At 35.9% G+C, this 21,461-nt stretch overlaps 1 protein-coding gene across 2 annotated transcripts in view; it reads right to left on the reverse strand.

Annotated features, from left to right (window-relative positions):
* Positions 1 to 21,461, reverse strand: part of LOC148949857 (uncharacterized) — a 239,064-nt gene that overhangs the window by 153,296 nt on the left and 64,307 nt on the right. For both annotated transcript variants that reach the window (XM_089091331.1, XM_089091332.1), the window contains exon 2: positions 9,163 to 10,852. In XM_089091331.1, the coding sequence (XP_088947457.1) occupies positions 9,163 to 10,816 (1,654 nt within the window). In that variant the 5' untranslated portion in view covers positions 10,817 to 10,852. The remainder of the gene's footprint in view (positions 1 to 9,162; positions 10,853 to 21,461) is intronic.

A 21,461-nucleotide genomic window follows, 5' to 3' on the forward strand; every position in this document is an offset into this window, starting at 1 on the left:
TATATATATATATCACTAATAACCTCCCTCACTAAAAAACTACTGAATTAAGCCAAACTGTCTTCGTAAAGGTTTTCATCTCTCCGTTTAAGGTGTGTTCCAGAACTCAGTGATCATTAATGGTCATTAACTATTTGTAATTACTTTCTGCTTAAAATGGCATTTAACACCGAACTTCGTCCTAAAATACTTATGAAACATAAAAGGATATAACATTGTAGCGTGTTCTGCACTTATAGCTATGCAAGTAGTCTATAATTTTTGTTATCCGTCGCCTTGGAATGACAATAATAACGAACAATAAATGATTCGAGTTATAAATTTCTGTCATACGGCCTAATTAGCAAAGAGCCATTTGGCCTCGATGATTTTTTTTTTCCTGGGCTCTTCGTATGGAAGAGGTAGTCACAGAAGCCTGGGAGAGCCCTCAGTATATAGTAAATTGGAATTTTAAGTTTCTTTTTGAAGGGTGGGTCCAATAAATATGCCTCCAGTGATGACAAGATCCCCACAACCGCTGGGGCGAGATTCGTAAGTTAAGCAAATTGCCCATTGTTTATAGATATGTCTATAGTGGAAAGGGAGGGGGCCATGTTTGAGCTCGGGTGTCGGATTGGCTAAACAGCTTGATCGTTCCCTGGGCCACAAGGAATGTGTATTTTTGTGGGGGCTAGGAGGCCCGGAAATGGGCCATCAAACTTTTCGAAACTTGCACTAGGAAGCCCTTTGACCAAGGGGCTTCTGTTGATTTTTGAATATAAAATCAAATTGCCATCAATCCACGGCTAGTTGGAGGAAAAGCTAATACAGTTGATAATCTGAGTGAGAGGTACAGCTGGCAAAAGCCTTTTTCAGGTATGTATTAAAATGATGTCATTTCCCCTTGTTGATAGATAGTCTATCATCCATCCATCCATCTTCGGACAGAACTAAGGTAGATAGTCATAGAACTTTAGATATGATTGAGGTTTCTGGGTTCATTCATGAAGGACAATGTTGATTGGACTTGTATGAAAAAGGGGGACTGAATTTGCTTGGACTCACAGGTGAACAAGCGTCTAAGCCTAATAGGCTCGCCTGTTTAGATTCTTGGGCAGACTACCGTGTTTTAGGATTGACACATGACCATCAAGTCTCCTGGACTCGCAGGCGAACGGGGAGACCTATAGTTTTCCAGATGCCGTATAAATAGAATTATTTTAGGACGTGAGACTCTAGAAAATTAGCCCAAAATAGGACCAAAAAACTTTTTTTTCCAAGATCAAATCGAAACTTTTATCTTTAGGTCCTTATACTAAAAAAAAAAAAAAAAAAAAAAAAAATGCAGAAAGAACTATAAAAATAGAAAAAAAATTGCTTCCCCCTAAAACGGGCCTGAAAAGGGCGAACATACTCTTGTTCTGAATGACTTGAAACTTATAGACCCAAGTTCATGGGCTAAGGGAACCTAATGCACGCAAAAAAAAAAGAAAAAAAAATGAAAAAAAAAGTTCGCCCGAAAGTGGGGCTCAAAAACTTTATATCTCGATTGGCTTGAAACTTTCAGGAATTGTTGCCTGGGCTAAAGGGGCCCAACATTTTCTTGGCGGGGCGAAGGGTGTTACGGGGGGGGCGAAAACTTGCAGCCGTAAGTCCCTGGGCCAAGGGGAGCCTATTATAAAAAGAATAGTTTGGCGGTATGCTCCCCCCCCCAAAAAAAGCCTCTCGGGTCAAGAGAACCTCAATGCGCAAGAAAAAAAATATTAGTTCCACTGAAAAAGGGCCAAACAAGTTTTTTTCGACGGACAGCTTGAAACTTACACATCAACGTCCCTGGACTAAGGAAATCCTCAAGAACAAAAAAAACTTATTGGGGAACGGGCTCCCCAAAAGCTTGGGCCAGAATTTTTTCTTTTTGATTTACTTGAAACTGGTATGTAATAGTCCTTAGGTCAAGCCGTCCATATATATATATATATATATATATATATATATATATATATATATATATATATATATATATATATATATATATATATATATATATATATATATATATATATATATATATATATATATATATATATATATATATATATATATACTGTGAAACACTATACTGTGAAACACTAAAAACATTACGACGGGCTATACAGAACAAACGCCGTGGTATGCTGACTTCTGGTATCGTTTTTTTTCCACGATAACGCCCGTCCTCACTCTGCTCGCAGAACAACAGCCCACCTTGAGTCCTTCAAGTGGGACGATTTCAACCATCCACCTTACAGCCCAGATCTGGCGCCAAGCGATTATCACCTCTTCATGCATATGAAGAAATGGCTCGGGTCCCAGCGGTTTGATGACGACGAAGAGCTCAAAGATGCGGTCACAGGCTGGCTCAAGCCACAAGCGGGTGATTTTTATGCAGAAGCAATTTCAAAGCTTGTGAAGAGATACGATAAGTGCCTCAATCGTTATGGAGACTATGTCGAAAAATAGTGCAAAGATGTAGTTGTAAGATGTATATATTAAAATATTTTTACTTAACTTGGTGTATTTTTTCAATCAACCGGAGGTTAGTTTCTGAATGGCCCTCGTATATATTTTTATATATATATATATATATATATATATATATATATATATATATATATATATATATATATATATATATATATATATATATATATATATATATATATATATATATATATATATATATATATATATATATATATATATATATATATATATATATATATATATATATATATATATATATATATATATATATATACTTGGGTCTGTTCCGTATTATTAAAAATTACCATGCTTCTTTCTAAATCTCATGCTTCTTTCAAAATATTTCTCTCAAAAATTCAGCAGCCCAAGACTGCAAGTTTCAGCCTCCTATCTAAGAAGGCAAGACTATCCTTAAAAGGATAGTTGCGACGTGGTTAGGGATGTGTGTTTAGTGGTTTGTTTGTTTTTCTTCCAGGGGAGCCACTAACTACTCGCTTCGCTAGGTAACTCGGGTAGCTAGTTGCAATTGAAACTTTACTTGGCATGAAACATAGGTGAAAGTTTCTGGGATGCATTTGCACATATTATATCTAATATCACAAATTATTCTCCATAATAAGAATACCAGTCAGTTCGATGCCAAAACTGGATTAAACTAGGACTATTTAAAACTATCTTTTTGAGGCAAATTACAAACTTATGATCACCGTCTACGTTTTTTAGAAGGAGCATTTTTAAATCATCTCCTGAAAATTTTCGTATACAACAGGCGTGAATTGATGGCATCTTCTTACTTTTAAGTTCTAAGTTAATTTTGTCGATCGTAATTTGGCTCGCATTCTGAAGCAAAAAATATATCTAGAAACGATCTTTTAAGAACTGTACCCCCTGCCCCCTTCCCCACTAGTTACTCCATTGTTTGGTAGCAAGGCCGCATCCTGATTTTTATTCGGGGAAGGGGGTACAAAAATTTAAAAAACGCATAAAAATGGGGTTTTATGCATTTTTATTACGTCTTTATGAATAGGACAAAGATTTCGAGAGGGAGGGAAGGTGCCAAACCCCTTACCACCAGATACGACCTTGATTGGTAGTTTTATCTTGGTTTCTGTAAAAAAAAAAAAGGAAAATCAAGCTACAGGCAAAAAAGATATGAAAAATATGGAATTTCTTTGAACTTGTCATTAAATTAATCCCAAAACATTTTCGTGATCACTCTAGCAAAAATAAATTCTTGGATTAAACTTGATTAAGATGCTATTGACAGGTACTATCCCTCGAAGTTGATGAATTCGTTGTCGGGTATATACTGGTTCCACCCCTGGAAGAGGGGGTAAACAATTCACAAAGTTCCTTTTTTATCCATAATTTCAGTTTGTGCATTAAAGCCTATAGACATCACAAGCAGTATCAGTCGAAATCAAAAATCCACAAATGGAAACAATTTGTCAACCGGCGAATGTGCGAGTGTGACCACTTACGTCTAATCCGTAATATTGGATTTAATCAATTACATTACCCCAGTCTACTTATAAGCATCTTTGCGTCCACGGTGGCCTCACTCGTTAACTTTAGTTTTCTTACTTTTCTTTTGTAAAGTGTTTGTTTTATTTCTTTTATACTCTGGTTTATACTCCTATTTTTTTTTGTATGATCAATTTATCTATTTAACAGTGTCTTTTCTTAATTTGTATTATCTCGTTGTCTTTTTCTTCTATGTGTTATACTCCAGTTTTTTAAGCATGTTAATAAACATAAACATATATATATATATATATATATATATATATATATATATATATATATATATATATATATATATATATATATATATATATATATATATATATATATATATATATACACTCTGATGAGTTGTAATCGGATAAAACATGTGTGATTAGCCTGACAATGTTAATGCATCCCCCCCTCCCCATCCAACATACATTCATATGTATGTGCCTAACTTTGGCGAGTAAAAATGTTCTTCTTACAACATATACTGTTCCAAATTTACAGATTACGCGTTATTTTCTACAAATAAAAATTAAGATGTCTTATTACTAGATGAGTTCTGAAAAAAAAGAACGTGAAATAATAGTTTATTTTCTGGCATTTTAAAGTGGTGTTAGATGCAGCTCTAAAGCGCTATTACCGTGGGAAATATACTTTCCCAATGGAAGCTGGCTAGTATAATTAAAGTGCACACAGGGGAATAGGGGAAAATACATCCCTCTTTCTGAGGAATACTTTAAAAATCATCTAGCAACATTCTAGAATCCCCACAAGGAATGAAATTGACATTTTTGATTTTGCACATGCGTAATGACACAAAATTAAGACGAGTAACCACTTTACAATAATACGATATGGCTGTTTAAGGCAGCCGATATACTGGCAGTATCTTACAGTATAATTTGACTGTAGCTGGGTGAAAAAAAACAATAAACCGGGTGTTTCACATGCTAAGCAACAAAATTCACTACTTTGTGTCAGAGAATTTCTCTAGAAGAGCTATTGTGCCATCTTCTGTAAATACAGCATCATATTTCAACAGCACATTGATGGAAAATCCGAACTTGTCTAGAATATAAAACACACTCCAGAACTTGTATCGCGAAGATGAGACAATACCCGGTTTTGACGCTGTCTATACGACACAATATCCTTCGGCTCGTTGTGAAACTACATTATAACTATATTTATATTAAATATTTAGTTGGTATTTTGGTTAGGTTACAATATGTTTGTGTAGGTTACGTATTTAATATATCCTATGCTTTACCCCACCCCCTAATGTGCAAATATATAGCCCAAATTTGTTTCTAAACTATTATGTTTTCATCATAATTTTGTTTTATTTCATTAGCATTAACCACACATCCCTTCTCGAGTGTGTTTTATATACCTGACACGTGCCGGAAAATCTTTCAATCTGAAATTGAGACACCAAATACCGTTGTAATAAGCGGAATTACTGTAAAGATAAGGTTATTGAAAGCCATATTAGATTTTACAAACACTAGGACGGTTTCCTTTCTAAACATACTTATTTACACCATTATATATAAACGGAGTTGGAGGCGAGCGACAGCCAGAATTATCAAAGTGTACCTACACACCAAGGGGAGGGGGCAAAAAATCCGCCAGATTTGTTTTACCGCCCCTCCTGTCACGAAAATTGTTGCCAAACCAAATGCATTTCTTTGTTACTTTTTTTAACCTTTCTTCCCTAGGAAAAACTCTGTAATACCTCATGTCCCTTCCTCCAAATACTAAACGCTCTGCAACCTTACATCCAAGCATGTGAGGTTGAAATGAGTAGATCCACTAGCGCAGCTAACCAAGAAGAATAGAAAAGAAAAACATTCATGCACGCAAATTAAAACATTGGCAAACACGAGAAATCCAAGGTAAATAGCCCAAAATCAAGTTTCTAGGGAGACTAGCCGTGATTAATTTCAATTGGCGGGCTAAGCCCGTAATTTCATAGGAATGGCATGTGTCACTTGAGTCTGCATATGTCACTAACATAATGTGGTGGGAGGGGCATGTATTTTCGCGAAATCTAGTGGACCAATGTTATTGTTATCTCCATTTTTTTCAATTTAGATACAAAAACAGGTATTTTCAAAGAAAATACCTCTTCCAGACTTTTGTAAGCCCCAAGTTTCTCCAAGGAAACTCCGAAACAATATTTAACATATCATTCAATAGCCCATCCCCTTGATATCTAACTTTCTGACCTTTGAATGCAACTCCAGAAAGGGAAGTGAGATATCCCTGCAATGGGTGTTCTCCATACCATCCCCTGAGCCGGTATCTGGATATGACAAAGCATTTAACGTAAACTACTGTGGATATAGGGTGATTAATGAAGTAGTAGGTTATATAGTATCTCAAAAAATTATTTATATAGCATTATAAACCCAAACTAAGAATATTAGGTTTCACCACCTAAACCTAAATTGAAAAAGCCAAAATCTATACTGAAAATAAAGACACTCGGACACTCGTCTAATTCTGAGGCATGAAAACAACGCTGTTCGGTGAAACAAAATTGGGCAATCGAATGTGGGACATTAAATTATTCAAATAATAAATAAGGCCCTAAGAAATCAGATTGATCCGCTCCGGTTCTTAATGTTTCAAAATCAAAGTATTAAAAGACTTGATTGAATCATAACTGATTAACTGAAAAATAAGTATTTACACCTAAAATTTAATGTTTTTTCATTCAAGAGTCTACAAGGGAAGGCAAATCTTCGAACTTGTAATATGCACCGGACGGTTCTTCCCCCTTTAGCAAAATATTTGGGAGGCGAAACAGAAATGTGGATTTTTTTGGCCTGAGACAGGGATTTAAGCAAGGGTAGAGTGCATTTGGATCACACACACCCCCCCCCCCAAGAAAAATAGAAATACTTAATACGTGCCTAGTTTCTATGTTTGAAAATACCTTTATGGGCCACACCTCTTGACCAGTTCCTAAACTTCATTCATCTAGCTTATCATAACAGCTTTCCGAAATACCAAAAAGCCATTATGCCAAAATTTTGCTAATTATTAATAATTAGCAAATAAAAATGCAAATAATTAGTAAATATTAATAATAAAAATGTAAGGTAAAATTGTAGTTTAGATGCTATTCTGAAGGGGACATTGTTAAACAAAAAGAGAAGTGGCCTACCATTAGATTCCTTATTTTAAGTTCTTTCCGAATATCATGGTCGTTTTTCTGACAAGGCCCCCCCACCCTGATGATAGCAGATACGTTCCTAAAATGTATTTCTTTGTTGTTTGTCATATCGTCATGTTTTTTTTTTGTTAAAACGGTTTTGATGCTTTCTTGACCCTTGAAAACCAATATGAGTATGGTACATTTGGTATAGAATAAGTTATCTGAATCAGATCCAAGGTGCCATTCTTTAAGGCTATTTTAAAAAAATGGCTTCTTAGAAGCTATTTTTGTCTATTTGTTTTTTTTTATATTTTATTTATTTATTTTTTTGCTCACGATTCATTGGAGTCGATTTATTCTAAAAAAACAATCTAATCTATTTAATTTTTTATTAGAAATTTTTTGTTCTTTTCTCTCTGTAAGTTAGTAGCTTGACTTTCCTCTTTGACTAAGTGACTCGTATGTCTTCCTCTTTTTACAGGCCAAGGAATCTTTAGAAGAATAGTATAGTGTTTCAATGTATGTCTATTTAGTCAAGAACATATCTTCTCTAAAAAGACTTCGATGGAATTGTGACAAAAAAAAAATTCAAATGTGAATAACGATGGAAGCAAACATGACCATCTGATTAATGAAAAAAATGCTGCACATTACAGCAAAAATGTTATGTTTAACGTTTTTTTTTAATATGTATCCTAGTGCTATATCTCGGATCATCAGGGTGAATGGGGGTTTGAGTTGGTTTACACGGTCAAAAAGAACACCATAATATTTGAAAAGAGCATAAAATAAGGAAGCTAATGGCACTACCCTTTCTGTTTTATAAGTGTTTCCTTTAGAAGAGCCGATAAGCTGCAATTTTACCAAATGGTAGATTTTGTGCATGTAGAACTTATTAGGAATAGACCATCGCCAACCTCCCCGCCAAATAAAATTCAATCCCTGGGAGAGTACTACCATACAATGCAGAACACACTCGAGAAGGGAAGTTAGGTTAATCCTATGAAATATAGGCTACCAATGTATGATGAAAATATAATATTCCATATGTAGCCTATGGTACTTGTGTATTATCTCCAACACACTCAAGGGGTGAAGTTAGGTTAATCATAATGAAATATAACAAGCCGCCCAGAAGGCATTATATTAATACCTAACCAAAATACCAACTCCATATATTAAATATTTGACTAAAATATAGCTACAACGTAGCTTATTTCAGTGAACCTAAGCTAATTGTCTCCGAATACAGAATAGTAAACCGATTTTTAACTGATTCAACTGATCAGAATTCTCGAGTGTGTTCTGGATTGTATGGTAATACAATTTACCAAATGTAGATTTTGTGCATGTAGGACCTTTTAGGAATAGACCATAGCCAAACATCCCCACTAAATAAAATTCAATCCCTGGGGAAACTTGACGAACAATAATGGAAACCATACTCGGGGCAAAAGAGACTAAATTTTCTGAACACATCAGCACCCCTAGACAGACACGGTACTTCGAAGAGAACTGACAGGGCCATAGCATCCTTAGACTCAAACTGAATGTGATCTATCTAAAAGGGATTGTTTATAATGATTTTAGGGATACAGTTTTTCTACATTCTTGACTCCCTCTCCTCCAGAGCGGTGTATATGTCCTAATGTGTGTGGCTACACAGTTGCCTATCAACCAACTATACTATAACTAGTTCATTGTCACACCTTTTTTGCATAAATTCTTTATTAAAAGCCATCTGTTAAGTTCTCATGAAAAGCCATGCTTCTATTCAGTGTTCCCTCGTGAGAAAAAGCGATGACGGTTAATAACTTTTGATAAGAATAAATCAACAATGCTTAAGGTGAAAATTGGAATTTTAGAAGTTGAAATAGAAATTCCTAGGAGTTTCCAAGGGAAAAGACAGATTAGAAATGAGAGATCTTCCAGCGAACAGGAGCTTAGAGTAGATCTTATTAAGAGACGAAATCTATTACCTTTCATTTCGAGCTGAGGCGCTTCCGGTTGACGTTGTTTCCGCCGTCTCATCATGAACACACCTTTCTTCTTTTTCTTCCTGAGAATAACATCATCACCAACAACGACAGGAAACATGGTAATATAATGATTAAAATCTATTGGATCCGAATCTTCATCAACCATACATGTCACTTTGGCGCGTGCATTTAAGCTAGCAACACGCTTGCGTCGAAAGCGTGATCTTAGTTTTAGGACTTTTTTACCCACTTTTACGCTTTTCTTCGGTTTTTGGGAAGAATCCGAATTCTCTGACTCGGATTTCTTTTTGTTCGTAAGCTTGTTGTTTTTGGACTTCTCATCACTCTCAGATTCACAAGATTCATGCTTATCTATTTTGTTGGACTTCTTTTTCATTTGCTTCTTCAAAGATTTTTCATAGTCCGTATCTGAAGATGGACAATCCCTAGGTGACTGTACACCCTTTTGCTTTTTCTTTCTTACAAATTTACGAGGTTTTCCAATTGATTCATTTTTAGTTATACTCCATTTTTTCCCTTGTCGCTTTTTCACGAACTTCTTTCCCTTTTCGTTTTCCGTATCTGAATCTTCTTTACGAACATTCTTTTTTATATTCTTGTCAGCTTCATTTTCATCAGAAAACTTTCTATCTTTTTCAGTCTCGTCTTCACTGTTAGTTTCATCTTTGGAAAATTTCACTTTTTTATTAGCATTTCCACTTACATTTTGGTATTCTTTTTCGTCTGGTTCACTCTCTTTCTCCTCGTGACGTTTATTATCAAGAACTTTTTTCTTGCGTCCAACTTTTTTCTTTATTTCAGCCTTAATTTGTTTTTCAGTTACATCACCCAATTTGGTTTCCTCAAACATACTAGAAGGATTTTTAGTACTTGGCTCCTTTTCATTGTCTTTATTTTTAGGTGGTCTACCAACCTTTCTCTTTTTTATTTCTGGAGGATTTTGTTCACTTTCATCACTTGTTCGCTTTTTCATTCTATTTCGGATCGTTGATTCGAGTAGCTTCTTAATGCCCTGTTTTGACTGAATTGGAGCACTTGACACCCTTTGAGGCGATTTTGATTTCTTCTCTGCATCAAGTGCTTTCAAATCAACCTCTGTACTATTTTCTATTGCCTTTTTAGATTTCACTTTACCACTTTTCAAATTTACATCAACTGATTTCTTCACAGTTTCATCACTCTTAGCCACAGCCTTATCCTCTTTTTTATTCACTTTCGTATTTTTGTCATCCTTTTTCAATATTTCCATTTTCTTATCTTCAATTTTGTTCGACATTTTTGCACATTTTAAATCCTTAGTGTCATCCTTTTTTACTTTCGATCCGTCCCCTTCAACGGTTTGTTTTGAACTGATCACATTCTTTGGCTCCGGATATGGCTTCGGCCCGCGGGAGGCGAGCTGCGACAAAGGCTCCGACTCAGAGTCCTCCTCATCATCCTTTCTTATTGGGATCTTTGAAGATTTATCAGGCGATCGATTCTTTCCTAAATCATAGCGTTCAAGTGTCACTGAAAGATTTTTCGAGCTCAAATTCTTGTGTAAACTATCAACAAGTTTGTTTAATGTTTTGCCCTTTTTCGGATCAGGAGATCGACGTCTCCCAGAGCGATTAATTGCTAAATCTTCTTTCATAATTAAGAATAATTATGACATCTTTCCTTTCTAAATCTGGAATAAAAAGTGATGGAGTGAATATTTTTCGATAGAATAACTCATTAGTTCGGCGGACAAAAATCAAGGCGTTAGTACAAAACATCAAGCCCCCCCCCCCCAAGGGGGAATACTGGATTTGAACCGAGTCGGAAAGAAAACAGATGGGAAGAAAATAAAACTTTCCACTGATTTCAGGGCGAAAAAATCCCGAGTATGGTCTTTCGCATAACATAGAGAATATTTTGTTGGAAAATAGCTATCGTATTTTACTTCACATAAAAACAGGTAGAAATTTAAGTCAACAGAAAATTTGGCAAACCAAGTGAGTGTAGAGGAAGGGTATGAAGATAGAGGGCCGGGCCCCCCCCCCCCCCACAAAAAAAAAAAAATTAAAAGAGATGGATAAAGAGCGGTAGATATGGGGGGGGGGGAATATCCATTTATATGCTCTGTCGCAAATGGGGTGAGCCTTTTCCTGTATCTTTAAGTAATGGTGTGAGTCAACGTATATTGTGAATATTCAGGGACCTTTGAAGAGGCTAAACCAGGAGAGCGGGATCTAAAGGGAGTTCTAAATATGAGGTAAAATAGACTGGAAACGGGGGTTAATTTTTTGGCTTTTTGCCTGGAAAGACGCCTATTTTTAAGGAGGAAAGAATAGCAGCATATTGCGTATATTTGATTTTTAAGGAACCTTTAAGAGGCTAAACGAGGAATATTTGTTAAATGATTGTTGAATTGTGTTTTCGCTGGTTGGTAGGGAAAACGATTGGGGTGGTGGTGGTAGGAAGAATGGTTGGTTGGGGTGGGGAATAAAGCGTGGGTGGAAGGTCGCGCTGGTAGGGAGAGAATAGGGCGGTTGAGAAGTAAATGTTTATTTTGAAAGTGATGATGTGAAGCAGTTTGGTGTATTTTTGTTTTTTAGAAATTTTTTATGTTGTTTTTTGATGGGTTTAAAAATGTTAAATTTTTCTACTACACTCCAACAAAAACGTAGGTTTTTCCATTAGTGCAGTAGATGTAAACCGTAAAGAGTTAAAGCTATATTTATTTATAAACTCAATATTAGTATCATACAGAATTTATACGGGTCTTAAATATCGAGTAAATCTCACTGGACACGGGGTTAATCGTGGCGAATTTATCAAAATACAAGTAATTACTAGTTTTCTGCTTTTTAGGGTGGAAAGGCATAAACTTATAGAGAGGCAAGAACAAACTGTTACCCTCATTACTACTAATCGTTTCAGAACGTTTCTGGATCGATGTAATTTTATAGCTAAGCTCAATCAAAACGACGGTGATGTCTTATACGATGGGGATGCCCTAAAACGCCCCCCCGTAGAATAAAGATGGGGAAACATGAAGAATACGGGCTACTGGAAACCAAAATTTTCTCAGGGGTTTAATTACGGATAGCGACAAAACATGAAATATATAGCCTACACTTTTAAATATATAAAAACAAAACTTTTAAAAAACTACGTTTTACAAATGGACTAAAAAGGGGAATTTTTTTTTCAGTTCTAAAGAACACTTTTGATATAGGCTACATACTTATATTTTGAATGTTGTGAACTGTTTTACTCATTAATTTTTCAAAAAATTTAAACATAGTGCGCATTTTCAGTCAACTACCTATTGATATCTAAATATGTAAAATGGGTATCATGTTTAAATTTTTGTAAAGTTTTTACAAGTTTGATTAAAAGGCTCCATAGCATTCAAAATAGAAAATTTTGAAGTATGTATATCGAAAGTATTCTTTAGAACCAAAAAATTCCTTTTTGGTCCATTTGTAAATGGACCAAAAAACGCAAAATTTTTCAAAAACGCAAAATTGTTCTTTACATTCGTTTTTATTACATTTTTACAAGTCGGACAAACATTTCGCGGGGGGGGGGGGGTATTAAAACCCCCTACCCCCTGAGTATGGCTTTGCCCACTCTGTCTACTATTCCTTTCTATTTGGATACTTTTTAGGATAGGCACTTACCTTCCGGAAAAAGTTTCTTTGATATTCTAACGAAAGTAGTTAAACTTTTTCGTAATCACATTACGAAACAAAATAAGTATTAAACCAATCTAGAAATTATCCTTCAGGATATCAAGGAAATCAAGCAGAAAAATGGGGAGGATTTGAAAAAAGATGTGACAGGAATATCTGATATGGTTGGATTCACCTTCCTGTTAAGTCGCTTCACCTGACTTCAACATTTCCTGGACTTCACCATTAATTTGACGAAGAATAAGGAGAGGATTACTATTTCCATAGGATAATTCCAGGTTTAACAATTTAAGAACAAGTTTCGAACTGTGAGGGAATTTCTCAGAGGTAGTCAACCGAAACGCAAACAGCTGGCTCAATAACGCTCCCTGGGGAACCCAAATAAGATGGCAGAGCGTTATAATGCAACTACAATGACAACTCATTGTGGCTCCCAGCCTCCTTGGGATGACACAGCTACGCACGCCCCTCCTTTCACAATCTTTTCAAAGCTTCACTGCTTACTCCCTTCAATGAAATTCTAGTTTTCTTTAAATTCCTTCTTGGGGATCTATCATCCTTCCTTCGTAAAATTTGACCTATACGTCTAAATCTTTCTTTCATAATAGCCATAGACAGTGAATTAAAATAAGTTTTTCGTTCAGCTTGTTGTTTGATATACGGTCAGTCAAGCAAGTACCAAAAACTATCCTTCGACAATTTTTTTGTGGAGAAAATCTAGCATATATTCTGTGGCCTTTCAACACGCCCGTGGTTTACAAAGATAATTGACCACTGATATTGCCATGGCTTTTCCCTAATCTCAGTTCGAGGACTTATCTTACTGTTTTCCCAAATTCTTTTTAATCCCAGGAAAACTGCTTTGATATCTTACCACTTATGATCAATTGGAGAAAAGCCGATTAGAATATTTACTTGAAAATTGGGTACTTGTATGATATACCCCCAACCGCTCAAGTTGTTTATGGATGCATTAGTAGTAACCTAGGTGCTGATTGAAAAGGGACATGAAAAGAGACAAGAAAAACCCTCTATATATTGAAAACGGACATGAAAAGGGACAAGAAAACCCTCTATATATTGAGAAGGGACATGAAAAGGGACAAGAAAAACCCTCTGTATATTGAAAAGGGACAAGGAAACCTACGCCTTAGGCATGGGTATGTGTGTAGGTTTCCTTGTCCCTTTTCAACGAATTGGGGTTACCAGGGTCATTAGCAGAGAGGTACCGTTTCTATAGAAGTTATAGTAATTTAAAATATCATATGGAATTTGCTTGAAGGTATGTACTGTGCGTACGGGCCCATACCAAACAGGTTGGTTATAATCTGTTCTGCTTCAAGTTTTGTCTGGCACAATTAACTGAATTTCTATTTCATTATAAACAGGTTTTTTTGTAGGTTACATCAATGTTGAAAAAACCGGTGTATCTTTTTTAGAATCTAATTATTGTTTGTATATGTTAAAGTTTCAATTTATATACATAAACAGTTTGGAATAGTTTATTTAAAATAACACAACTGAAATTTTTTGTAATTAAATAGAAAAAATGTATAATTCAAAGCAATTTCTGGTGAGTAAAAATTTTCTCATTATTAAAAGGAAATTGTCATTAAGTTAAGGAAGAAATTCTTTCCATACGCTAGAACTAAGGGTACTTATATACTTAGAATTCTTTTGTTTTTTGGAGCTTAAACCAATAAATAATTCTCCTATTGGTTGTAGCTTACGGCGGTTTTTTTTTTTTTTTTTTTTTTTAGGGATGTTTTTTAAAATAATCCCAGCCCATTATGAATTTATGGGGGTATTTTTTATCATTAAAAGTTACCCTTTTTCGGGTTTTTTTTTAAAAAAAAAAGTGCTTAGCTATATTGAAAAAAAAAATGTTTTACAGTACTTTAAATGACTAAAATAAAATTAATTATTTTCCAAAAACTAAAATGCATTTTTTTTTCAAGGAAGTGGACACATGCAATACCCCCCCTTCTGAAAAGAGGGCACGATATAGCGAAGGTGTACTAATGCAAGCTACAAGACCTTCAGTTATCAAATTCGCTACTAGAACTACACAAGACCAGCCAATGCCTGAGACTCTTTTAATGACAGTGACCTCTGACCCCCGTGTTAGCTCCATATCAGCTGGAAGTAAATTGAAAAGGGGGTGGACTGCCTTATATAATGACTCAGCTCAACCTACTGAAGATTGTGACCTTTACCCCCCTCAAGTATTACAAAGGAGTTCATATATAGAGGCCCAATCGGAATTTGTAAGTATATACATATTTTTTTTTCTATCCCTATTTTCAAAAAATAAGACAAAATTTTCTCAGGGGCATATCTTTTTAAAAACTTAAATTTTGTTTTTAAGCTATTTAATTTTATTTCATTAAACAAATTAGTTATATATATAAAGTATTGATTATAATGAATTTATATAAAAAAAAAAAAAAAATTAAAACTTAAATTATAAATAATAGTCTTTATAATGAAATATTAATATTATACAAAAAAAAATAACTTATTTAAAAAAAAAACGAAAGTTAAAAAAAATTCTCCTATACAGTTAACGCGCACTTTTAGACTGGTATTTTCGTGCCTACTTCATTTGAATACATCCGCTTTAAATGATCAGATCTACCATCGGATTTCAATCAGAGATGAAGTATCAGTATTGTAACTCTAAAATTTGTGTTTAAATAGCATTGTATTTCTACTAAATCTGCAATTTAAAAAGTGAAAAAGGTTTTTTTTGATTATTTACAAATATTGATTAGCGGTAATGTTAAGAAACAGTATTTGGGTGAAGCCGTTTGTGATCATTTCATTGAAACACTTAGGTGTTTACGAAAAAGAATTTGAGGTTGTTCTATTTGAACAGTGTTGTGAAGTCCAATACCCCATCCCCCTAACTCGAAAGGGTATCGATCCTCCTACATCGAAGGAAGCTCCCGGTTCCCAAGGGTCCTCCCCGGGAGAGGGGGAGGGGAGGGAGGGTTCTAAAAAAGGACCATCCAACATTTTAATTGCACTTTAATTGTTGATATGAATGGAGAAAGAGTTCTTCTCTCTCTTACAAGCATTTATTCAGCCCAGGTCAACTTCAAACAAATCCGTTGGCAAAATACACAGGAAAATACGGATTATTGAGAAGGTAGCATCATCAACCACCGACATATGGAGTTTATACTTTTAAAAAATACAAAGTTCAATATTCGAAACTAGCTTCAGCAGGAGCTTAGGATAGTAGTGGTGACAAATTAGATATACGGAGCAATTGCCCCCCCTATTTTTGAAAAAATAACAGGTTTTGTTATTTATATTTTTTTAAAAAATACAAAGTTCAATATTCGAACCTATCTTCAGCAGGAGCTTAGGATAGTAGTGGGGGCTTTTGCCCCCCCTATTTTTTAAATAATACATTTTTGTGCGATTTATAATTTTTAAATATACAAATTTAAATATTTGACGCTAGCTTAAGCCGGAGCTTAGGATAGTAGTGGTGACCATTGATATATAAGGGGCAATTGCCCCAAATTTAAAAAAAAAAAAAAAAAAAATACCTTTTTTTTTAAATTATAAATTAAAAAAAATACAAAGTTAAATATTCGATGATATAGCCAGCCGGCCGTTAGTATATTAGTGTTTACAATTGTGATATACGGCGAAATTGCCCCCTATTTTTGAAAAAATACCTTTTTGTGTCATTTATACTTTTTAAAGATACAAAGTTCAATATTTGAAGCTAGCTTCAGCAGGAGCTTAGGATAGTAGCGGGGCTCAAACAATCGAATTGGACTAATATTTTTCATTTTTGTTTAAAAAAAAAATTTTTGGAATAAAACCATTAATTTTTTTCTAAGAATAAGACTAAATTTTCCTGACTAAAAAAAAAAAAAAAAAAATATATTTTTTAACATGTTCAGTTGAAATTATGAAAGACATAAGACAATGTAACTTTTTTTCTTCTTCTTTTAATTGTTTAGGTGATGGTGATGGTAGTGTGACAATGACTATGAGAAATTGACAAAGTTTATTAACTATAAAAAAAATTTACATAAAAAATAAAACTTTTTTTTTCTACAGATTAAAAATATAGCACCACCACCAGCGACACCATTGAGTGATGAGGCAACTATATTTACAGGATCAATTCTGTCACCACCAGCAGAGTTCAAGGATGAACCTATACTGTTCCTAGAGAATATGGAGTGGGAAAGTGGCTTCCTTAACGATGTTTTTGGGGAAATGGCCAGCCTGGAGGACTTAAGCTGTGATATTGACATGGTTGAGGACCCAGAGTGGGCGGATAATTTCATGCGCGAATATTTAGATGATGATGTTACAAGTAAATCTGAACCGGGTCCTCATAACGAAATTAGATCAGAGGACAATACAGGCTGGCTTGACCAATTGTCCCCAAACACCTTAGAATATGTGCTGGGGGACCTCATGCCACACCCCCCCAATATGATTGAACAGACTGGGAGTGGTGTTATCGATAATTCTCTGTCACCCGCCACCACTCCACTTAATGCTATAGATAGAAGTAGTAGTAATACAACAGCAACACTATCCCCTCTTCCGTATTTTTTTCTCTCCAACTCTGCCTTGCATCACACATTCGTCTACAGCACCAGATTCGGTGACCCTTTCAACTCTCTAGTGTCGGGGGATATAATAACAGACCCCCTGTCCATTACACATTCATATACTAATAAGATTTGAGCCATTCTTGAACAACAAATGGGGGTGTGGGGAGTGGGGGTCAGTTTAAAAGCATCAATAGCACTAAAAATATTTTTTTTAAATGAAAATGCGGGTGAGATGTATTCCAAATACTTGCACACAGAGATGTTGGAAATACACCCTAATTTATCAAATTATGGGGAGGATTTTCTAACTTGGGCAAATAGTATTCAAAGTAAGTGGGACAATTATAACGAGGGGGGTAGTGGATCTGTGGTTTTATTTATAGAAAGTTTAAATGTTAACATGTGTAGGTTTAAAAAGGATTTTATTGTAAGAGGTGGGCATAGGGAGAGGGCAATTGAATTAAAATATCATTCAGATTTAGAGGGGTGTAGGGGGATACAACGAATCTATTTCGATACGAGGCTGCAGTGTTTCAAGTATGCATTTTTAATTGCAGCATACAGACCTCTTCAAAATGATACCACTAGGAAGAAGTTGGACAAAATGGCAGTTAATGGTAGGTAGGGTTCAAAGTTTCCCAAAGTGAATTTTAATTGTTTAAATGGTCAATTTCCCGTGACACTAAAAGGAATAGATATTTTTGAGCGGGCTAATGCACATTTAAAGATTGGTGTCACGGTGTTACAGTATGAAACAGAATTTGAAGAGGGTCAGCGTTCCGATAAGAAGGGTGTATTATTTCCAGTGCGGGCTCCTTCAATTGAATCAGTAGAATATTGGGTGTGGCTTCTATACACCCCACCCACAGACTCCGATTCAATTGGTCATTTCAATCCGATTACGGATATTAGTAGGGTTCTAAGTGAGGGTAAGAAACATGAGGCACGTTATTACTGTCCAACATGCCTCTCAAGATTTGGCTCTGATTTAAAGTTAAAGCATCACATGAAACACTGTAAACGTCAAGGATACCAGGCTGTGGAGACGGTAAGCGGAGATAGAGCGATCTTACGTTTTAAAAATTTTCAAAACACGCTCCTGTAGAGCAATAAGATCGCTTTGGACTGCAAGGCTAAGCTGACAGACGTGTGCGATCCGTCAAAGTCAAATCATGTTAAAATACATGAAGCCATAGGGGTCTCTTACGCTCACGCGCAACGAGATTCCAATAATACCATGCAAGTGCTGGAGGTAGTTGAGATGTTGAGTGACGGTGAAGACTGCATGCGCTCGGCATTGGTCAGTCTAGTCAAAACAGTGAACGGTGCAATTTCGCGCCTTCGTTATACAAACTATCCTATGGTCCTATCACCAGATGACATAGTGGCCATTAAAAATCGTAAACTATGTTGGGTTTGCAAGGGGAAATTTGATGATGGTGTTGGGACTGGGGGGAGGAGGAAAGTGATCGATCATGATCATTTGTGGCAGGAAATTACATCGGGAGGGAGTAACTTTAAAGGAGTAGCACATCAGTCGTACAATTTAAACATTATACAACAAAATTTCGTACCTGTTTTTATACAAAATTCCAATTACGACTTAAATATTGTTCTTCCAGTGTTGGCTCGCATTGCCAAGGGGGGAATTGTAGATGACGCATGGATATATGGTTCTTTTTCATATAATATCATACCCAAATCATCGGAGAAGCTACTGCTGCTAGAATTCATGTGGAAAACTGTTGACAAGGGCAACACGTGCCTGAATAAAATCCGTTTTTTAGACTCTTTCAGCTTCTTCCCCAAATCTTTAAGTCAATTGATTCAGGTACAGAAAAGTGACAATTTTGATAGCTTCCCCCTCCTCAAACAGCGCTTTCCCGATGATGAAATGTATGATTTATTAGCATGTAAGGGTATATATCCATATGATTATTATAACTCTGGCTCAAAACTAGATGATGTGTCATTACCTCCCATTGAAATTTTTTAAAATTCTCCTACTAAGAGTGAGTGCACCAGAAGCGACTACGAATCTGCTAAGAGGGTTTGGGAAAAGGGTGGGTGTAAAAATGGGTGGTATTATTGTAAAATATACTTGGTCAGTAACGTACTCACTCTTCCGGACATTGTGTGCAAAACTACGGATAAAATCTATGGGGACTTTGGGTGGGATTTAGGTTATTATTTTTCCACTCCCCATTTGGTGATGGACTTGATACTTAAAATCAGCAAAGAAGAAATAGGTCTGATCGCCGTTGTGGATCAGCATCTGTTTGTCGAGATATCAATGAGGGGTGGGTATGTTATTCACGGAGATCGTATCATGAAAACTGATCCGATTGGACAGCACACCGATGAAAAGTTGGACGCAGTTTTTTTGGAAATGAATTTTATTTACCCATCGGCAATGTCTCACTACTGTTTGCCGTGTTGCAATTATAGATTGCTTGACAATCGCTGTGCTTCGAATTTCCCCGACATTGCCAATGTTGAGGAGAATGGGGCAAAGGGATGGTTTTTTGAAATTGACGGTGAAATACCCATGGAAACTCGTGACTCGGTAAAAGACTTTGTTTTTCCGTGCATAAATAGACAGGTGGGTAGGGACTCTCTGAGCCCCTACAATTTATCTTTAGTAGAGGACGGGAGTATGCACTGGGTACCTTCAAAACAAAAACTAATTGCCGACCTCAACCCGAAACAGAATATCGTTGTTCATCACGTGCTATTGAAATGGATGGTGTCCAATCGTTTCAAAGGCACAAAGGTTCATAGAGCCCTCCAATTTGATCAAAAGTCTTGCTTGAAAACGTTTATTGACACCTTTGTCAGTAAGCGTTCACAAGCGAAAACAAAAGCTGAAAAAGAAGTCTATAAACTCATTTTGAATTCAGCTTTCGGTAAAAATGTGCGAGAGCGTACGACACAGAAGTCGATGTGACATTGTAACCAACCCCAAAGATTGTGCTCGAATCATTGCGGATCCAAACTTCACATCGTTCACAATCATAGACTCCAATATGGTTCTCCTACATCGCAAGAAGAGAAATATTGTATTAAATAAAAATATTGCAGGCGGAAGTGCAATAACTGAAATATCCAAGAAACTCATGTTTTCATTTTATTATAATGTATGCAAGGTACAGTGGCCGATTGAGGGACAAGTTCAAGTGTGCTACGGGGACACTGATTCACTCCTGTTAAAAGTCAAAACTGAAAATCTATTGAATGATTTGGAAAATGGCGAGTACATCAGCTCACGAATGGACTACACTAATTGGGACGAATCCCGCTACCAAGAGCTAGTGAAACGCCAGGCCCCAAATCAATTGTTAATGTTAAAATCTGAAACGGGTAGCGATCTGATATCCAGTGGTGTGTTTCCTGGACCGAAGGTATACTGTGTGGAAACGCACGGCAAGGATATCAAACAAGTTTACAGGGGGTACCTACACACTTTTTAAAAAATAATTTTGACATGAGTGTGTACAGAAACTGTGTGGAACGTAGTTTAGTGCCAAGGGCGAAAGTCTTGGCGATTCGCTCTTTACAATTTAAAAACTACACAGTTAGAGTCGAGAAAAACGTCATGTCTGCCATATCGGACAAAGTCTTTGTACTTGTGGTTGGTGTTATGGTTTTGCCACATGTAAATTTTTTATTTACAGCCCTTTTTTAATTTAAATATGAAATAAAAAAACTCTGTATAAAAAAATTAAATTAAACTACCTAAAAAAAAAAGTATAAATTTGGGGTGCTGTGTTTTTGGGTAAGTTTGTTTTTTTTTTTTAATTCTTTTTTTCTCTATCACAATCAATTTTCAATGTGTGTGTGTGTGTGTGTGTGTGTGTTTTCAAGGCATATCAATTTCCAGTATTTAATGTCGCCCCCCGGCCCGGCCCCGCCGCCGCGGGCCCCCGGCGCCGGGTGCTTCCCGGCCCGCCCCTGGCCGCCGCAGTGGCCGCCCCCGGGGGGAGGGGGGACCCCAAAATTTAAAATGTTGTAAGTAAAAGTGTAT

The sequence above is a fragment of the Artemia sp. Qi Xiang Cuo genome, chromosome 7 (assembly GCF_049724085.1).
Source record: "Artemia sp. Qi Xiang Cuo chromosome 7, ASM4972408v1, whole genome shotgun sequence".
Taxonomy (NCBI): Eukaryota; Metazoa; Arthropoda; class Branchiopoda; order Anostraca; family Artemiidae; genus Artemia; species Artemia sp. Qi Xiang Cuo.